At 41.2% G+C, this 18657-nt stretch overlaps 2 protein-coding genes across 2 annotated transcripts in view; one reads left to right on the top strand and one right to left on the bottom strand.

Moving 5' to 3' along the window:
- The window catches only part of PPAT (phosphoribosyl pyrophosphate amidotransferase), a 73715-nt gene extending 68147 nt beyond the window's left edge, over positions 1-5568 (bottom strand). The window contains exon 1 of the mRNA XM_081959784.1: positions 5286-5568. Coding sequence (XP_081815910.1) covers positions 5286-5413 — 128 coding nt within the window. The 5' untranslated portion in view covers positions 5414-5568. The remainder of the gene's footprint in view (positions 1-5285) is intronic.
- A 798-nt stretch (positions 5569-6366) lies between these two features.
- On the top strand, positions 6367-18050 carry LOC309395488 (multifunctional protein ADE2). Its single transcript, XM_081959786.1, has 9 exons — positions 6367-6522; positions 9574-9771; positions 12465-12643; positions 13880-14059; positions 14160-14273; positions 15492-15575; positions 15668-15851; positions 16018-16176; positions 17541-18050. The coding sequence occupies exons 1-9, from the start codon at positions 6504-6506 to the stop codon at positions 17705-17707; spliced, it is 1284 nt and encodes a 427-aa protein (XP_081815912.1). The 5' UTR covers positions 6367-6503; the 3' UTR covers positions 17708-18050.
- Positions 18051-18657: the final 607 nt, after the last annotated feature.

The following is an 18657-nucleotide window of genomic DNA, read 5'->3' as shown; positions in this document are numbered from 1 at the left end:
CTAGGGACCGGTTCCGTGGAGAGAGGATTTTCCATGGACCAGAGGGGACGTAATTTTGTGTGCTCCATGCATCCCGCGGATCGAGCTTCCCTTGTTTGTGTGGGGCAGTTTCTGGCATGCCATGAACCGCTGCCAGTCCACGGATTAGGGCAGGTGTCGGCAACCTTAAAGAGCCACAAAGTTCCTAACTGGAAGCCCCACGTTCAGTTCTGGCGCTGGCCGGAAGTCCAGTTGCCCCATCATAGAGTGTCCTCCTAGCGCTGAGTCCTTTTTCCTTTACCTGTCCTAATCGAAAGCACTGTCAATTGTGGAGCCAACCGGTGACAGGGAGCTGCAGCAGAGGGATGAAAGAGCCACATGCAGCTCCAGAGCCGCAGCTTGAAGCGTTGGCTCGTAAATGAGCTCTGCTCTAGGCTCCCGCTGTGCTCTGGTGAGGCTTGCGGAGGCGCAGCATTTCAGAGCGGCTGGCGGTCCTTGTTGAGTGACCCAGGTCACCCTTAGTGACCTAGGCTGTGTGCCGCCCCTAGGGGCTAATGGCAACCGCTCCTAGCCCCACCAGGCTTTCTGTGAGTCTCCAGATACTCACTCAGGAAGTTGATAGTAGTATTTGTGCTTCTTTTAAAAGGTCTCTAGTTTTTTCCTTAGGATTCTCAAAAGTTCCTAGATGGCACAACCACCCAGTTGAGGGCTGAGTCGATAACTGGGTAGTACCTGGTGACCAGGGCGTGGCCCAAAGAGCTTATCTGACTCATCCCAATCAAGAGAGGACAATGTCAACCCATCCTGGATACTCCTCCCCTCACTATGGAGAAAATGTTGATCCCAATAGAAAGTAAATTAGGCCAACTAACATCTCCCACCACTGTCCCAACAGATCCTTTACACCAGGGGTGTCCAAACTTGGCAACTTTAAGACTTGTGGACTTCAACTCCCAGAATTCTGGGAGTTGAAGTCCACAAGTCTTAAAGTTGCCAAGTTTGGACACCCCTGCTTTACACAATGGACTTTTCTTAGTCACCATTTTCAGGGCTAGAGTAGACTTAATAAGCTAAACAAATCAAATCAGGCTTGCAAATTATCTTCCATTTCAAGCCATTCACAAAGGTCAGATAGGATTACTTTAAATCAGCATTTTAAAATGTTAATGTTACTATTTTTATTTCCTTGTGGAGGTATAATAATCCATAATGTTGCATATGTATTTTTCTGAACATTGTGGGGAACAAATCTCTGTAAAGTAACATTAAGTGAACATAGGGGGAAATGATTTTTCAAACAGACTGGATACATTTTTTAAAAAAGTAAGAAATCTTTCGAGATGATGTTACATTGTTATTTCTCAACAATATCAGGAAAGTAAAACATTGAAGCCATAGCACTAAGGTCATGATTAAAAAGTATAAACTTTCCTCTTTTTCCTGTAAAAAAATTCTGTCCTGTTCCAAAGAAATCTTAACCATGCTGACTAACTGCCAAACTGTTCTGATTGGGGAATGCAGAATGCATTCAGAGCCTCCCACAATCTGTGATCATCCTATTCTTGCCAAAATGCAGTATTTCTCAAAATGAAGTATCTTCTAGAAAAAGATTAACAAGCCTAAAACCTGTTCCAAATGTTAACAGAACAGTTTGGGTCAAGGACTTGCATGACGTTTTTTCAGATATTGATTAACACAGACTAATTGCCTGACCAAGATTATTAATAATATGCTCTTACTTATACTTTATTGAAAATCCCAGTTTCAAAATTATTCAAAAGCAGTTTGAGGTGACCTTCGGAGTAATCCCAATATTAGAATATTAGCATTAGAAGAAGGAATATTCCTGTAAAAGAAATCTCATTATTGTTAATTCAGCCTATAAAAGTTGGGGGGGGGGGAAGGGGGAAGAAATTAAGTCTCATGGCATAGATTTTTAATATATTTAGGACATAATTTACATAGGGCACACATTATATTTGTTTAGCATCATTCACGTTGATGGGAGATTTTGAGATTATAAATTAGAGCCATTTTGAATTATCTGAAAAGTACACTTCAGATAGAAAATTCCATATACATACACATGAATTATTTTATGTATCTATGCAAAATATTCCTAAACTTTATGTACAAAGGAATCATATGAAATACTCCAACTTCTGCTAAAAGGCACTATCTCCTATATAGATAGGTACCTATCTATATAGAATATTGCATAGTTCTGTCTATCTATTTCTATATTGCATAGTTCTGTCTGTCTATCACTGTAGTGTTATTACCCTTCTCTTATAATGTGCTATAATTCATGCCAATACGCTGTCAGGACTATATTAAACATAGGCTTCTTTTGGGCCTTGTTTTTTGCCATATAGTTTTATAAAGAAGTTCTTGCCTAACAATGATAATTGTTAAGTCATGTGATCATAAAGTATGTCATGTGACACTTCACTCTTAATGATGATAGTTCCAGCAATCCCTGGTTGCTGTCACTAAGTGAATCATCATGGGTTGTTAATGAGGACCTCATTTGGTTGAGACTTCCAACTTCTTGCCAGCTGTTGCTATTGCTATGTGACCGCAGGGAAGCTGCAAGGGCCAGAATTTCAAAGACCAGTAATAAATATCACTCATTTTATGCCAACTTAAGTTTAAACGTCTACTGAATCAGTAGTCATTAAACAAAAACTACCTGTAATGCATCCATCAACTTTTACCAATCCTCTGAGCTCCATATGTTGGAATGACTTGTCCCAGCTGAATTTTATTTTTCCATGTATCTTTAATCTACATTTACCAACCACGTTTTATTGATATATTATATCCTGGCATATTTTCCCACCTGAAACCCATATTCTCCAGTCTGACTGGAGAATGCATTGTTAAAAAGGCTTACAAGAGGTGAAAGTATTCAGAATTTATACAGTTTTATGTTCAAACTGGGTCATCAGGTTGTTTCAAGAGTGACAGAATCATTGTTAAAATTACCTTACTAAAATTACCTCACTCAGCTACAGTTAAATATTACCTACTATGAATTTAGTTCTGTGCATAATAAGTCTTTATAGTTATTTGAAAATGGAATGTTAAAAACAGAAACTAGTTGTTTTGCTATCTTTGCATGCATAGAGCTAAAACAAACAATTTTAATGTTAACCCACCATTTATGTAACATATGTGCAAGGATAGCTACTCTGTATATAACCTGGCAAGTTGATACTTCAAACTGTTACTATCAAAGCAAGGAGCTGAACTTTAAAAGTAAGTTAATAATATTGGGGATGGGAGGAAGAAAGTTTCCTGAGATGGAAAAATAGGTGTCACTATTTTGGGTTGCAAATGTGTGATTGAAGAGTAAATGTTTTGTAACTGCAATGTAATATTCTTTTTTGACCAAGAAGGTGAACGTTGTGTCTCAAGTATCTCTGCCTGTGCAGTCTAGGGAGTTTTTAAAAAGTTTATTTGTTGAGCGTATGACATATACATGGACTTATAGTAGTTCAAATGTTAATGTCCCGTTCCACCTAGCCATTCAAGGACAGAGTGGTCTATGTTGAAAAAAAATCAGACATTGGGCCCGTGTAAGCTCTTGATGGACATTCGGACACAATGTGGTGGATATTTTGTCGAGGAACACCAGTCACACGGAGGGGTAGAGACAAGACCCCACTTAAACAATAAGTTAATCCTAGAGACACGTGCCACTTGGTCCCTTGAATCATTATTCAAGAACCCAATTTCGCATGGCTACTTCCCAAGAAATAGCAATAGCACTTAGACTTATATACCGCTTCACCGTGCTTTACAGCCCTCTCTAAGCGGCTTGCAGAGTCAGCCTATTGCCCCCAACAATCTGGGTCCTCATTTTACCCACCTCGGAAGGATGGAAGGCTGAGTCAACCTTGAACTTGGTGAGATTCGAACTGCCAAATTTGCAGTCAGCTGGCTGCAGTACTGCATTCTAACCACTGGATAGGCACAAACTTTGAGAAAGAGAAACATCCTTAGAGCCCCTCCTGTTAAAAGGGTTGAGAATGGTGGTTTCTATTTGGCTCAGCAGTCCCAATCTTCTAAGTGAGCAGGAAGAAGTACCCAGAGAGCAAATTTATCCAAGATGAAACTAGAAATTTATCACTCCATGGAGAAATGCATACAGCCAAAGTTTTTAAGCAGGCAAGAGAAAACAAGGATAACGAGATGTAAACCAGCCTGATGCTCTCTAGATATGCTGGATTAAAACTATCAACATCCCCAGCCAGCAGTGTCAAGATATTTGAAAAAGGCATCGGATTAGAGAAAGCCACCAGAAAATAAAGCACAGAGTATGAAGTAAATACGATGAGCATGTGTTTGCAAACAAGGAACTTTCTACTGAGAGGATGGGCAGGTGAGGTTGAGGTTGTATCTTGTTGGGGTTTCTGGGTAGAGTAGGCAGAGCAAACATATTGCAGCAGGAAAGGATTATGGGCAGAGTCTGCAAAGGGTGGATATGTTGCCAAACAAACCCATACAGTGCCTTTATCCAAATTTTGTTTTTATACTTTTCTATAGCTAAAAACAAGAGTAAACCAGTTTACCATCTGATTTGTGTCCAATACTCTACAGCAGGACATTTTAAGGTTGCTGTAGACCAGGGGTGTCCAAACTTGGCAACTTTAAGACTTGTGGACTTCAACTCCCAGAATTCCCCAGCCAGCTCTGCTGGCTGGGGAATTCTGGGAGTTGAAGTCCACAAGTCTTAAAGTTGCCAAGTTTGGACACCCCTGCTGTAGACCCATATGGCCAAGTAAATGGAAGAGGGCCATGGTGAGCCATCCAAATCAGGCAGACTTTCAGCAAGTTTGAGGCTCTCCGTGATTAAAGAAGTACCTGTAAACTTTGAAACAGGATGAGCTCTGGATGTTTGAGGAAGGGTTAGGATCATTTGTATAATCCGAGTTACATTTTAATCTTTCCTACATGTCCATTTTTTTTTATTTTTGGAATCGGGGACAGAACTGCAGCAGCCAAACAGGAAAACTTCAGGGTGCCAACCCGCACAAATTTACTTGGGAGCAAGGATCTTATGCATGCGCAGAGTGCAACAGGCATATGGGGGAGGGGAGGGGGTTTACATCCTAAGCACGTGCTTTGGTTGTTATCAGAGCAGACCGCACCGAACCAACGCCGGCTTCACTCTTAAACCCCACCGCATTCCCCCCACTATTCCTCCCCCCCCACGCTCTCCCTGCGTGTCCCCCCCAAGGCTGGAGGAGCTCAGGCCTCCCTGTCAGGACGACTTCTTCCCCCCCCCCCCCGATTCCTACCTGTGCTGCAACCCCACCAGCCCCAGCGTGATCACATGGGGCACGTCCAGCTCGGTGGGCCATACGCCGGCGGCGAGGCAGCCGAAGACCCCGCATTCTTCCCCGATGCCCAGCTCCTCGAATTCCATGCTTCACGGGGCCAACACGTGTGTGCACGCGCGCAGATGCTTAACACGCAGAGCTGCTCCTGCTGCTTGTAGGTCTCAGCCGCTGAGTTTGTGGGAAAGGAGGAGGAGGAGGAGGCGGGCTTGACGGTTGTAGCGCCCGCGCCCCTGATTTCCCACCCGCCTTATTTACATACATACATACTCACTCACGTGGGGAGGGGGCGGCCGGGTTGTTTTCTCTGCGAAAGGAAGCGCCGCTCCTGAGGCGGGGAGGGGGGTTGAAGGCGGGGAAAGAAAGGGGATGGGACAAGCGCTTTGCACACCGCTTTTTCTTTGCAACCTTTCTTCGAAACATAAGTTTTGCAGCGGAACTTTTCTCCTCCCCCCCCCACGTCATTTTTTCATTTGCCCTCCTCACCCGCGTATTAAAATTGGTGGTGGTGGGGTTTCATATATAACTTTTCGCACTTTGGGGTCGGGTATGGGGAAGATGGGGCTAAGAAACAGTTCTGGCTGAGGGCGGCCCGGGCCGCGCTTCTTTTGAGGGAAGGGAAAAGCCCCCCGTGGGGCTGGTCCGTGGGCAAACTTTGGCGCCAAACAAGAGGTGGAGACGGGCGCAACAGCGCTGCCCTCAGAGGCCAGGCGGGGGGGGGAGCGGGGAGGAAGGCGGAGGGGCGGAGGTGGAAGCTTCTCGCAGATTGGAAGGCCGAGGTAGCCTGAACCACCCCTTCCCTCTTCCTTTCAGGGAGGGGGGGAGCCCCAGTTCGGGGGAGGAAGAATGGGCCCGGGGTGGGGCACTTTGGGGCGCCACCCCGCGCTCGAGCCGCCAGCCATTGGGTGGACTCGGCGGCTATTCTCCACCCTCCGCTTCGCCGGCCCCTTCCGCCGCTGCCCCTTCTTCTTTACGCAGCCCCGACGCCAGTTCTTCGGCACCCCCCGAGAGTTGTTTTGGGTCTTCACCCCCCCTTTCCGCCGCCTCCTCCTCCTCGGTAAGCTTTCCTGGCAGGTGGCGTCGCGCGGCGCTTCTCCTCTTCACCCGTGTTTTCGCCTTTCTACTTTTTTCTCTCTTTCTTTTTTATAGGCGTCCCGGACCACCGCTCCCTTCGCTGCCATGCCTCCGATACATTCAGGTGAGTGGCTTCAGCTCGCCCCCGCGGGAAGGAGAAAAGCGTCGCTGGCCGGAGTCGAGCTCGGCCGCTGTGTGCGCACGTGGAGAGCCTGAGGGGAGCCGCCGCCTCCTCTTCTTCTCCGCCCTTGGACGGGTTTCGGCTTTGAAAGGCTGCCGGAGTTCAGAAAGAAGGAACTCTTTTTGAGGGGGGGGGGAATGAGCTCTGGAGGTTTTCCCATCCTGAGAATGGCGGACAGAGATTGCGTTGCGCGCCTTGCAAGGCGAATCACCTCGGTCCCGTTCGCTTTCGCCTCGTACGTGGAGTCCTAGATATGAGGCGCAGGTCACAAAATAATAATAATAAAAAGGATTCCCTTGCTGCCCGTCGGTGCAGAGACCTACCTTTATCTTTGCCAGCAAGGAGGCAGGAGGGAATCCTCTTTTTTTTTATTTTTCCCCTGTGGGTCTCTCATCTAGGACTCCAGGAATGGTTCCAATGCGATAACCCTCCAGTCAGGGGTCACCACCCTTTCGGGCCTCAGGGGCCACTAAATTCATAATTTGAAATCTCGCGGACCACTAATATGAAGTTTTTTAAAAAGACAAATAGTATTTAGCGCAATATTTTAAAAAATGCAAGTAGTTTTTCCGCGGACCACTGGTCTGGTGACCACTGCTCCAGGTGGCCTCAACGACCCTCTAAAACTGGGGTCAGCAACCCGTGGCTCTGGAGCCACATGCGGCTCTTTCATCCCTCTGCTGCGCTCCCTGTCACTCAAAATATGTGTCACAACTGCCAATGTGCAACACTCACCGGCATGTGATTTATTGAGCTTTTTGACCCCGGTGTTTAATTCAATTACATATACTAGTTTTGTGGCCACTTGGAATAGTCAGGCACCAGAAGGGTTTTGTAACTCCCGGTATTTTCTTTTCTGTGGTAAATGGGTCCAAATGGCTCTTTGAGTGTTTAAGTCTGCCAACCCCTGCTCTAAAAGGATGCAAATGACCAGCTGTGTGCAAGAAATATAAATCCTTCCATTCCCCACCATCCAGTCATGGCTGAAGAAACTTCTTGCATGAGACTGGAATGACCAGAAAGAAAATCCAGTTGCCTCCTGGTAAAGCCCCTTTGGGCCTTCCAATGTGATTGCATTGCAATGTGTGCAATGCAATCCTCTGCCATTCTCAGGTTGGGGGACCTCCAGAGCTGTTGCGGATCGGTAGGCCTTACACTGCCTGGAGATGCTGGCAGTTATGGTTCCCTAACTTGGGAATTTAAGACGTTCTGAAAACTCGGCTGTTGGACACAAAAGACGTTTGTTATTTTGCTTCAGCTGTTTACTTTCCTGTGGTTGGTCTCTGCTAGAATGGGAAATGAATTAAGCTGTTCCAAATATCTGATAGGAAAGATGTGCTGAATTCTCCATTTGGGTTCTGGATTGAGTGCATTATGCAGACTGCAAGGAAACTGCCATGTGCAGGTAGTCCTCGACTTAAAACAGTTCATTGGAGTGACCGAAGTTACAGCAGAACTGGAAAGTGACTTATGGCCATTTTTCACCCTTAACAACCGTTGCAGCATCCCCATAGTCACATGTTTTACATTCGGATGCTTGACAACTGGTTCACATTTATGACGCTTGCAGTGTCCTGGTGCCACGTGATTATCTTTTGTGACCTTCTGATCAGCAAATTCAATGGGGAAGACAGATTCACTTAACAATCATGTTACTAGTTTAACAACTGCAGTGATTCACTTAACAAGTGTGGCAAGAAAAGTCAAAGTGGGGCAAAACTCACTTAACAAATGTTTCCCTTGGCAACATAAATTCTGGGCTCAACTGGACTTAAGTCGAGGACTGCCTGTATTTTATATTCATTCAAGGTCCTTCTGCCTCTACTGTTTATTAGCTATGTAGTTTGTTATACCATATTCAAGACCCAATAGGCAAAGTTTTTGTTGGACTTCCCCCTGTAGTTCTGAAACTTTTACAGCCTGATAAAGGCTCCCATTATGCATGGCATGAACTTTTAGCAATATGAAACTTCAAATTCAGATCACCTGCAATATATATGCGGGATCTATCGGAACCACTGAATTTGGTTCTTTTATGCATATTCTCCCAGTACCAGGCTTTCTATGTATCACTTTAAGATTTGGATGGACAGCTTCTCAAAAGACTGGAGAAATGTATTAAAGCAGTATCTTAAATCAGTTCAAAGTTCACAATATTTTTCAAATCTTTGAGATGTCTAGTTAATATTGTTAAGTAAGCTGCTAAAAAAAGATGAATAGAGTGAGGGAGGAAAAGTTGGATTGACAATGTATCAGAAATCTGTCCAGAGATTTAAAATGTAATATGGAAGGAAATGATGTTCAAGTTAGGTTTTTTCCTTGGTACTCATAACTAGTTTTTTACATAAAATCTAGCTTTTGCTTATAACTATCACAATCTTTAGTAAAACACACAGATATCTCTAAACCTCTTTATATTTGTTTTCCTAAAATTATCACTGGAAAATTCCATTATTATATAGCGAACAGACAGCACAAGAAAAGTATAGAGGGGGGGGGGGGCTATCTGGACTATTTAATAAATTGCATTCAGCAATTCATTTGTTACCATAGGAACTAAAAAGACTTCAACTCTGTTTCCTTTTCAGCAAGCTTCTTATAGTGCGAGATAGTTCTCTCTCTCTTTCTCCTCTTGCTAGTTAAAAGCAACAGCAAAACAAGCTCACAACACTCATAGCTCATGCTAAAATATAGTGTGTCTTCTTTTGGGGGGGAGGATGCCTAAGTTTGACACAAGAACACATTCTGAAAATAAAAACATGGCCAAACAAACAAGGCATTTGGTGAACAAAATGAATGACTAGTGGTCTTTGATATTCAAACAGTGTTAAATTGCAGAGAGAATAATGCTTTCCAAATTTAAGATTTCCCTAAATAAAGTATGGATTTCTTAGTAAACATGCACAAGTTTGTTCTGTAAACTTTTTAAAAATCAGTGCCTTGTTTTTATTTATGTTCACGATGTAAAAATATCTCCCCCAATTATTTCTCCAGAAGTTAAACTGGGCAAAAAAATAAATGAGGGAAAAACAAAAGAAGTTTACGAATTGCTGAATTACCCAGGATGTGTTCTGATGCAATCAAAAGACCAAATAACTGCTGGAAATGCAGCGAGAAAGAACGTCATGGAAGGGAAGGCTGCAATCTCAAATACAACAACATCTTGTGTGTTCCAATTGCTCCAAGAATCTGGTAGGTGGTGGGAAAGATAACCTCATGCAGGAGTGTAACCCTGTATATAAAGCAATAATGCCCTCATTATATGGAAACTTTTTGCTGTAGGAAACTTGCATGGTAATTTTTCTTGGTTTTATTATAATTAAGAGATCTTGTGACTATATGCTGAAGGAGCATAGGACTTTCAAGAACACAATAGTAACACTCTTTTCACATTAAAAAATATATGTTAGTTTCTCCATAGATGAGTCATATTAAATATTTGTCCATGATATCATTACGTAACATTGAGGGGACGCAGTGGCTCGGCTAAGACGCTGACCTTATCAATCAGAAAGGTCGGCAGTTCAGCGGTTTAAATCCCTAACACCTTGTAACGGAGTGAGCTCCCGTTACTTGTCCCAGCTTCTGCCAACCTGTAGCAGTTTGAAAGCATGTAAAAATGCAAGTAGAAAAATAGGAGCCACCTTTGTTGGGAAGGTAACAGGTGTTTAGTCATGCCGGCCACATGACCACAGGGACATCTTCGGACAGTACTGGCTCTTTGGCTTTGAAACAGAGCTGGGCACTGCCCCCTAGAGTCGGGAACGACTAGCACATATGTGCAAGGGGAACCTTTACCTTAACATTCTTCCATTAACATTGGAAGAAGATATTGGAAAGTTAAGTAGTGGAGTTTGACATACACAGTACTTCCAAATGGATTGGTGAGGAAAACATGTTTTAAGTGCTTATTATTGGCTGTTTTAAACTAAGTTGGGTTTTCCAAATTTATAGCCCTAGTCAGGTAATACCATTTTGACCTAACACAAATTGGAATCTGGCTAAAGAAGAGGAATTTTTGAATGTTGGGATTCTTACACGACCAAGATACCTGGCTGGTTGGAGAAAATGCGTAGAATGGCTCATGGAGGTTTTTCTGGATAGGGCCAAGAGGTCAGCTTGCACCTCTAAATCAATGGCCCCTTTTCGAGATCACTTCTTAGAGGACATTCATAGCCCATCAAGCCCATGCTAATTCTATAACCACCCCGAAAACAAGACCTGGTTATGTTCCTATGTAGAAACTTTGAAAAAGTGGTTTAAGACCACCTAGTAATATTATGTATGTATTTCCCTGCCACTGCATCCATTTATTTATTCATTTATTTATATCCCACCTTTATTATTCTCACAAATAACTCAAGGTGTCAAACATATCCCACATACCCTCCTGCTCCTATTTTCCCTGCAACAAAACTTTGTGAAGCAAATTGGAGTGAGAGACTGCCTTAAAGTCACCCAACTGGCTTTCATGGCTAACCCAGGACTTGAAGTCATGGTTTTTTGCTATGATTTCTTACGATCTATGCTGTGATTTTGCTTGAAGTTGTCATCCTTGCATTGTGTGACAAAATTTGTATATCAAAGTTAAGTCTTGCAGGCTACTGATTACCAAAAACAGATTTGCATCAGTTTATTAAGTTGTACTTCCAAATCTTGCCTCACATTAGTATGTTATGAAGAAATGTTGCTTTCAGGATTAAAAATTAACATCATGGAATCTTTTCTTGCATTCCAACTCCCTTCTCTCTCACCCCCCTCCGCCATGAAGTGTTGCAACATTTTATAATATTCTGTGGTAAACCTCTAGCTTACTAGTGTCTTCCTGCCTCATTAACAAATAAAAGTGCTGCATTTAGCACAAAAAGAATATATATATATATTAAAATAGTTTTGGTAATGGGACAGCACTTCTTTTAAAAAAAGTGAAGTTTCCTTTCAGGCATGCTTTCTAATGATTTCATGAAGCTATTAAAATTGTTTCATTGCATCAGAAGGGATGTTACTTGTTTTTCCACTTTGTAGTCTAATATGTACTACTGTACAGTTCAAGTACTCCTTGAAGTTCTCTCCCAGTCAAATGCCAACCAGATCGGAGCTTTGGCAAGATCAGAAAGATGCTACCACATGTATGATTGGTAGTGAATGAGCAAAGAATAGGTTTTCCCACAGCATGAAATCAAATGCTAACACATTATTATTATTATTATTATTATTATTATTATTATTATTATTATTATTATTATTATTATTATTATTATTATTTGGTTAATCTTTGGTGAGATTCACAGCCTTTGGGGCTGGTTCGTAGCCTAACAGCTCGAGTCCTAACCAAGGACCTAGGGAACTATTAAGGTAACGTCAGAGGATATAAGTTGTTCCAAGTAGGGTGGTTTTTTCTAGAGTCAGAATGTTCAAGCCAGGTAAATTTAGAATTTTCAAATAGCGAGGTAGCCCTTTAGGTATTGCTCCAAAAAGTTCCTGTTTATAGTTTTAAGTTCAGAAAATCATGCCCTCAGATTTTTATGGAAGTTTTAAAAATTAAATTTTTTCTACTATGTCTCTAAATATTTTTTTAAGTTTTAGTCACTTTGCCACTCTTGGCTTATAAAATCTTCCCAGTCTGATCTAATAAAAGCAATTCCTATTCTGTAAGTTTGAAACGAATAGATCGCTTAGATGTAGGTGAAATATCATGCTTGGGATTTTCATAAAAAGCAATAAGTTTTTCTGATCTGGATGAAGATCCCAGGTCTCTTATGTTTTCATTGGTTTTTGCCCCAAAATGGCCACTTCTTATTTCTGTTTTAGAATGTAGGTTGCATATTTTACTTATTAGCAATTGAGATACAGAAGTCTGTCTTGATGGGAAATTTTTATTACAGGCATCAAAACCGCTTTTGTGAGAAAACACAACGATACGGCGTTTATGGCCGCTCACTGTGAAATGATTCCGATTGAATGGGTTTGTAGAAGAATCGCTACTGGTTCTTTTCTGAAGAGAAATCCTGGTGTTGAAGAGGGCTACAAATTTTATCCACCCAAAATTGAGATGTTTTATAAGGTAGGTAACATGAAATGGAGATGACAGTTTAACAATTATCACCTTTTTGAAAGCTTGAACCTCAAGCTAAGTATGTGCTTCAGCTTAAACATCCTAATCCAAGCATTCCAAAAACAATTCCTCTGCCTGCAAACACTATCGCTCAGTACTGATAGAATTTTGCAATATATACGTGATCCTTAAAAACACTGTTGATTCTTAGACGTTTAAAAAACCCTATTTTTAATGGTTAAAAAACGCTTTGCATTCATGCCCAAGATGTTAATCATAAGTATGTTGATTAGGAATGTCTGTGTGTGTGTACAAGTAGTCCTCAACTTACAAACATTCATTTAGCAATTGTTTGAAGTTACAACACCACTGAAAAAAAGAACTTGTAATTGGTCCTTGTGCTTATAACCATCACAGCATCCCCAAACTTGGGAGCTTGGCAACGGACAAGGAGTCAACTACGGTTGCAATGTCGTTTGCAAACTTCCTAGTAAGATTCTAACAAGTCAATGAGGAAACTTGATTCAGTTAACAATTGCAGTGGTTCAGTTAACAACTGTGGCAAATAAAGGTAATGTTGGGTGTAGCTCACTTAACTGCCTTGTTTAGCAACAAAAATATTCTGGTCCCAGTTGTGATCATAAGTTGAGAACTGCCTGTAATAACTTCAGAAATGTTTTGTTTGCGTTGAGTGAAAACTTGGATAGGCCATTTATTTTTCAGTCAGAGAGCATTCTGTCTTTAGACTTCTGGCAGGAGTGGCCATCTGCACTGGGAAACATCTGTCAGAGGAGGCCACAAGAGAGCAAGTAGCATCACACATCATCATATCATTCTACACAAAAGAAATTCAAATTACATCATTTGAAATAGCGCCCCTCCTCAAACTTTTGCGCATCGGACTGATTCTGTGGAGAAAGAGGGGGCTGCCTGCATCACATGGATGGGACTTCACTTGTTTGTGTGGTCTGGTTACTGGCAGGTCCATAGACAGGAGGTTGGGGACCCCTGGTTTGAAAAAAGTGATGCACGGCATTATAGTTCTGTCTACTTGTTATATAAAGCAGGAAAGAATAAAAAGAGCTATCAGAAAGGCCCATCCACCCAGAACGATCACTTACAGAGCTACCCTCAACTAAATGTGCAGTGAAAATTGTTGCTTGCTTCTGTGTGAAATGGAGAAGTAGAACTTTATCACTAATGAAGATATCAATTATTCCAATAAAATCTCACTTTTCATCACAGGATGATGCAGCAAATGACCCACAATGGTCCGAAGAGCAAATTATTGAAGTTAAGTTTAAGCTTGCTGGCCTTGAAATTGGACAAACAGAAGTAGATATCATGGCCCAGTCCACCCGAGCTATTTTTGAAATACTTGAAAAAGCTTGGCAACCCCAGAATTGTACGCTGGTGGATTTGAAAGTACGTACATTTGTATTTTAGATCTTGGCTTTTAAAATAAGGGATGAAATGATTAAATTCAACTAATCTTTCCTTTCTTGTGTCGTGTTTCCATTTTTAGGTTGAGTTTGGTGTTAATATAGCCACAAAAGAAATTGTCCTTGCTGATGTAATTGATAATGATTCTTGGAGGCTGTGGCCATCTGGAGATAGAAAACAACAAAAGGACAAACAGGTAATTCAGTTTTCAGTGCAGATTCTGAAAGTAAGCCAACATTGCAATTTTACAAGGTGTATGTATCTGTGCTGTGAAACCTGCTTCTGTTCTCTTTAAGCTTCTGTGTTTGTTTCTTCCTGTGAAACAGAAGTTGGGAAAGAAAATGAGGAAAGCCAAATTCTACAGTTAAAATTGGAAAACTATTGGTTATCTTTCCTTCTGCTAATTTATTTGTTTTCTGACAGACATTTCGGTACGGTTGGAACGGGGCTGGCGCGTCCTCATGGACGTGCACATCGCACGCATGCGTCTTAGTGCCTCCGCAATGCTCCAGCTGCTCTGCGGAGCATCGCGCTGGCGCTGTATGCGCCATGCACCTGTGCGGAAGCGCAGAAGCCTTTAAACACTGGTCAGGAGCTTGGGCGGGCAGGTGGGCCCTCCAGAGCACTGTACTGGAACAGTATCCGTTGCTCTGGGCTGGCTCCGGTACGCTGTAACCGTCTGCAACCCACCACTGGTGTGTGTATACACATACATACATAACACATTTCAACTTAAGACTTTTCTAATCAATTATAGTTTCGGCAACAATAAGGCACATTTTTAGATAATAGCTATTAATACCTATATATTCCAGCAATAAGAGGAAATGAGTGAATGCAAAATTCATATTCCAAAATATTGTTTACCTCATAATGAGCTACAAAAAGCACCCTTCAGATATGCTGTTGAGTCTGGGGCTACTATTTGATGTAAACACATATTAATATGTGTTAAACGTTAGTTACAGCATAGTGAAGTATGATTTTATTAATTATATATGCATAAATTATCTAACTTGATAAAGGAGATCTAGGTAAGCATATGGCCTTGCCTCTGAGTGATAGGTAAAACTTAGGAAGTTTCAAGAAATCAATTGGAAAGACATCAATAACTTATAAATCACATTATTGATCCTTACATTGGACTTCTGGGTTAAAACTAGATTATAAATACGTGTATGGACTAGTCATTAATTATAGTATTGATAGTTTACGGAGGTATGAGGTAGGTTAAGGGTGTCGAATTGGTGGCCCACAGGCCGAATGTGTCATGTGCAGGCCACGCCTACCACAGCTCCGTGAAGGGAAAAACATCACGCGATGGCAATGTAATGCAGCGAGTTTGACACCCGTGAGGTAGGTGAGTCTTTTGTATTTTATATGTAAACTTTTGTTCTTTTGTGTGTCCTTTTAGTCTTACCGTGACCTCAAAGAAGTGACACCTGAAGCACTGCAAGTGGTGAAAAGAAACTTTGAATGGGTGGCTGAAAGAGTGGAGGTACTGAAACCATCGATGGGATACGGAAATGGATAAGCCATATCATTGTTTTTTGTATGTTTCAATTGTTTTTTGATCTTCTTTTCTATTAGCTGTTATTGAAACCACAAACTACACAAGGCAGAGTAGTTGTCCTCATGGGTTCCACTTCTGATCTTGGTCACTGTGAAAAAATTAAAAAGGCATGTGGCAGTTACGGTGTGCCTTGCGAATTACGAGTGACCTCTGCTCACAAAGGACCAGATGAAACACTGAGGATCAAAGCTGAATATGAAGGTACTTAACTCAAATTTGTCTAAATTGCCTATTTTAGTGAGCTATTGTTAGTTCAGTAGCAATCTCAAAATTAATTCCCGTTTTAAGAAATGAAAATTAATATAGACTCTGTTTGGGTGAGCGTGTCTGTATCACACTGATATGTTGTTTGTTTGTTTGTTTTCAGGGGATGGGATCCCCACAGTGTTTGTTGCAGTGGCTGGGAGAAGCAATGGCTTGGGACCCGTGTTGTCTGGAAACACTGCTTATCCAGTTGTCAATTGTCCTCCTCTCTCAGCTGATTGGGGTGCCCAGGATATATGGTCATCCCTGAGAATGCCTACTGGTAAAGTTTATCATTTTAACACTTTGAACAAATTATTATTTTGGGAGATAGTAAATACTTGAAAGTAAAGTCATAATATTACTTTCAGCTGTAGTTTTGTTCAAAATAATGATAAAGTTAGAATGAATGAATGCCTTGATTCTAAATTTACTGTTTCTACTATGTGTGTGTGTGTGTATATACATACACAGAAGATTATGGTCAAAAAGCAGTATTTAATAAAAATTGCAGTAGTGGGACTCCCCCCCCCCCCTTATGAATAAAATAATGAGTTTCATTGTAGTTAAGATTCTGAAAGACATGACTATATCATTTATTGTATATATTTAGCCTCCTTCATACTTTCCTGGGCTGTGCTCACATTTGTCAGCTTTATGACTAGACTGGTTATTTTTAGCTTGTCTCTTATCGCCTCAACAAAGATAATAGATAGAAAGATTCAGTAAAGATAGAAATGGTGATAACTCACCAACACATACAGGTAGGATTCAACTTACAACTATGGATGGAACCAGAACTTCCATTGCTGAGTGATGTGGTCATTCAGTGGGTAGAATCATACCTGATTCTACCTTTTTTGCCCTGCCCTGGTTGTTAAGTAAATCAGTAAGCAATTCCATCTTCCCTCATTACACCTGGGCTTGCTGGGAGCCTCCTGGAAAGGTTGTAAATGGTGATCACATGACCCTGGGATCCTGCAAACAAATTCATGCCACTTGGCAAGTCCTGAATTTCGATCATGACTGCAGGCATGCTGCAATGGGTTGTGATTGTGAGGACCAGTCGTAAGTTCAGTTTTTGTCATTTTGAATGATCATTAAATGATGGTTGTAAGTTGGGGACTACCTGTGTACTCTCAGAGACTGTTGGATATGTTGACTCTCCCAGTTACCACACGATGGCAAGCGGGGGACTCCATGGGCTTAGTTGTTTCTCAGTACTTGGTCCACTGAGGCGGATGCACAGATAAAGAAGTGTTTTGAGCCCACTTGAGGCTTCGCTTGTACAAATTTCATGCAGTATTGGGGTGGGGGGGTGTTGCTGCCAAACTTTATCTAGGTTTGCTCACCCTTAGCTTGCACAACCCTGGTGCAGGCTTGCCCAGACAAAGAAGGAAAATGCTCTGTTAAACTCTGTAAACATTAACTTTCTAAAAAGTTATGCTCCTCCTCTAACTTGAACAAGTTTCAGTTCTGAAGAGAATTTTGGTATCTTGTCTTCCGCATTCATCTGAAATGTTCTGTATCAATTGTTAAATACTCTATTACATATCAGTTTTTCTTGTTACACACTAAAGATTATCTAATGGTAATACTATTACAATCACACATTTTAAAAATTCAAATTGTGTTGCTTTTTAACAGGTCTTGGCTGTTCCACAATTCTTTCACCTGAAGCTGCTGCCCAATTTGCTGCTCAGATTTTTGGGTTGAATGACCACTGTGTTTGGGCCAAACTGCGATCCAACATTCTGAATACATGGATCTCCTTAAAACAGGCTGACAAAAAGATGAGAGAATATACTTTATAGATGAATTCTTAAACCACCGTTTCATTTCAATTTCCAGAATTGGATGGCATATCATTCCAAGTATAAGTACTAATGGGAAACTGTTCCTAATCTATTTTATGATAGAGTGCACAGGTGCCCTTTTGTGTTCTAAGCTATTGTAAACAACTAATCTTGTATTTCCTAGCACAATGTAACTTGAAAGCAGAGTTATGTGCATTGAGGTAGAATAGATCTTACTGATCCATCATGACTGGTTATTAAAAGAGAAATATTACCCGTGTCGACTTGTAACCCTGTACAGAATATGCCATATGGTGATTCTCCTAAAATTTATATTAAAGATAGCAGTGCCATTAGTAAATGGACCAGTTTGCTTTTGTTCTAGAATGTGGCCCACTATGAAATCAAATATGTAAGACAAGTTATTCAAGATGTTAAAAGTATTTTTTGTGTGGAATGTTCTTACCAAAGCTTTTTTTATAATTAGTTTTAAATACAAAGCTGATAAGATATAAAGCTAATTAACCATTGACCTTCAGGTAGCTTTGAGCAAGCCTTTGTAACTTGTAAGTTATAAAAACCACACTGACAACTTACCATTGTAGACCTTACATAAATACCTGACACACCAGCTATTTGATGGCTAATGGTGATGGCAATGAACTTGGCAATTGTAAAGATTCGACTTTTAAAAATGCCAGCATGCCATATAAGGCTGCTTGATGAACTGTATGCAGCCTGGGGTCAATAACTTGGGCAGAAGTGATTTTTTTTATCATGGCCAGCATGTTGACAATGTGTTTATCAATTACAAACTGACTACCATATTATCACTTAAACCAATTGAGTAAGTCACACTAAAGGCAGCATTGAGTCAAGGTTAATTTCAAGACCAATATACTGAAACATGTACCTATTTGGTTTCTAACAAGGCCACCTATCTTCATGCAGAGACAATATCTATGCCG

Source organism: Natrix helvetica (genome assembly GCF_964273705.1).
Source record: "Natrix helvetica genome assembly, chromosome: 7".
Lineage (NCBI taxonomy): Eukaryota > Metazoa > Chordata > Lepidosauria > Squamata > Natricidae > Natrix > Natrix helvetica.
The sequence above is the reverse complement of the archived record's forward strand: the minus strand, read 5'-3'. Positions and strand labels throughout refer to the sequence as shown.

Excerpts from the sequence above, each read along its gene's own strand:
- LOC309395488 (XM_081959786.1), top strand. Across the intron at positions 12,644-13,879 it reads AAATTGAGATGTTTTATAAG|GATGATGCAGCAAATGACCC; the intron begins GTAGGTAACATG and ends TTTTCATCACAG. Across the intron at positions 14,274-15,491 it reads AACAACAAAAGGACAAACAG|TCTTACCGTGACCTCAAAGA; the intron begins GTAATTCAGTTT and ends GTGTCCTTTTAG.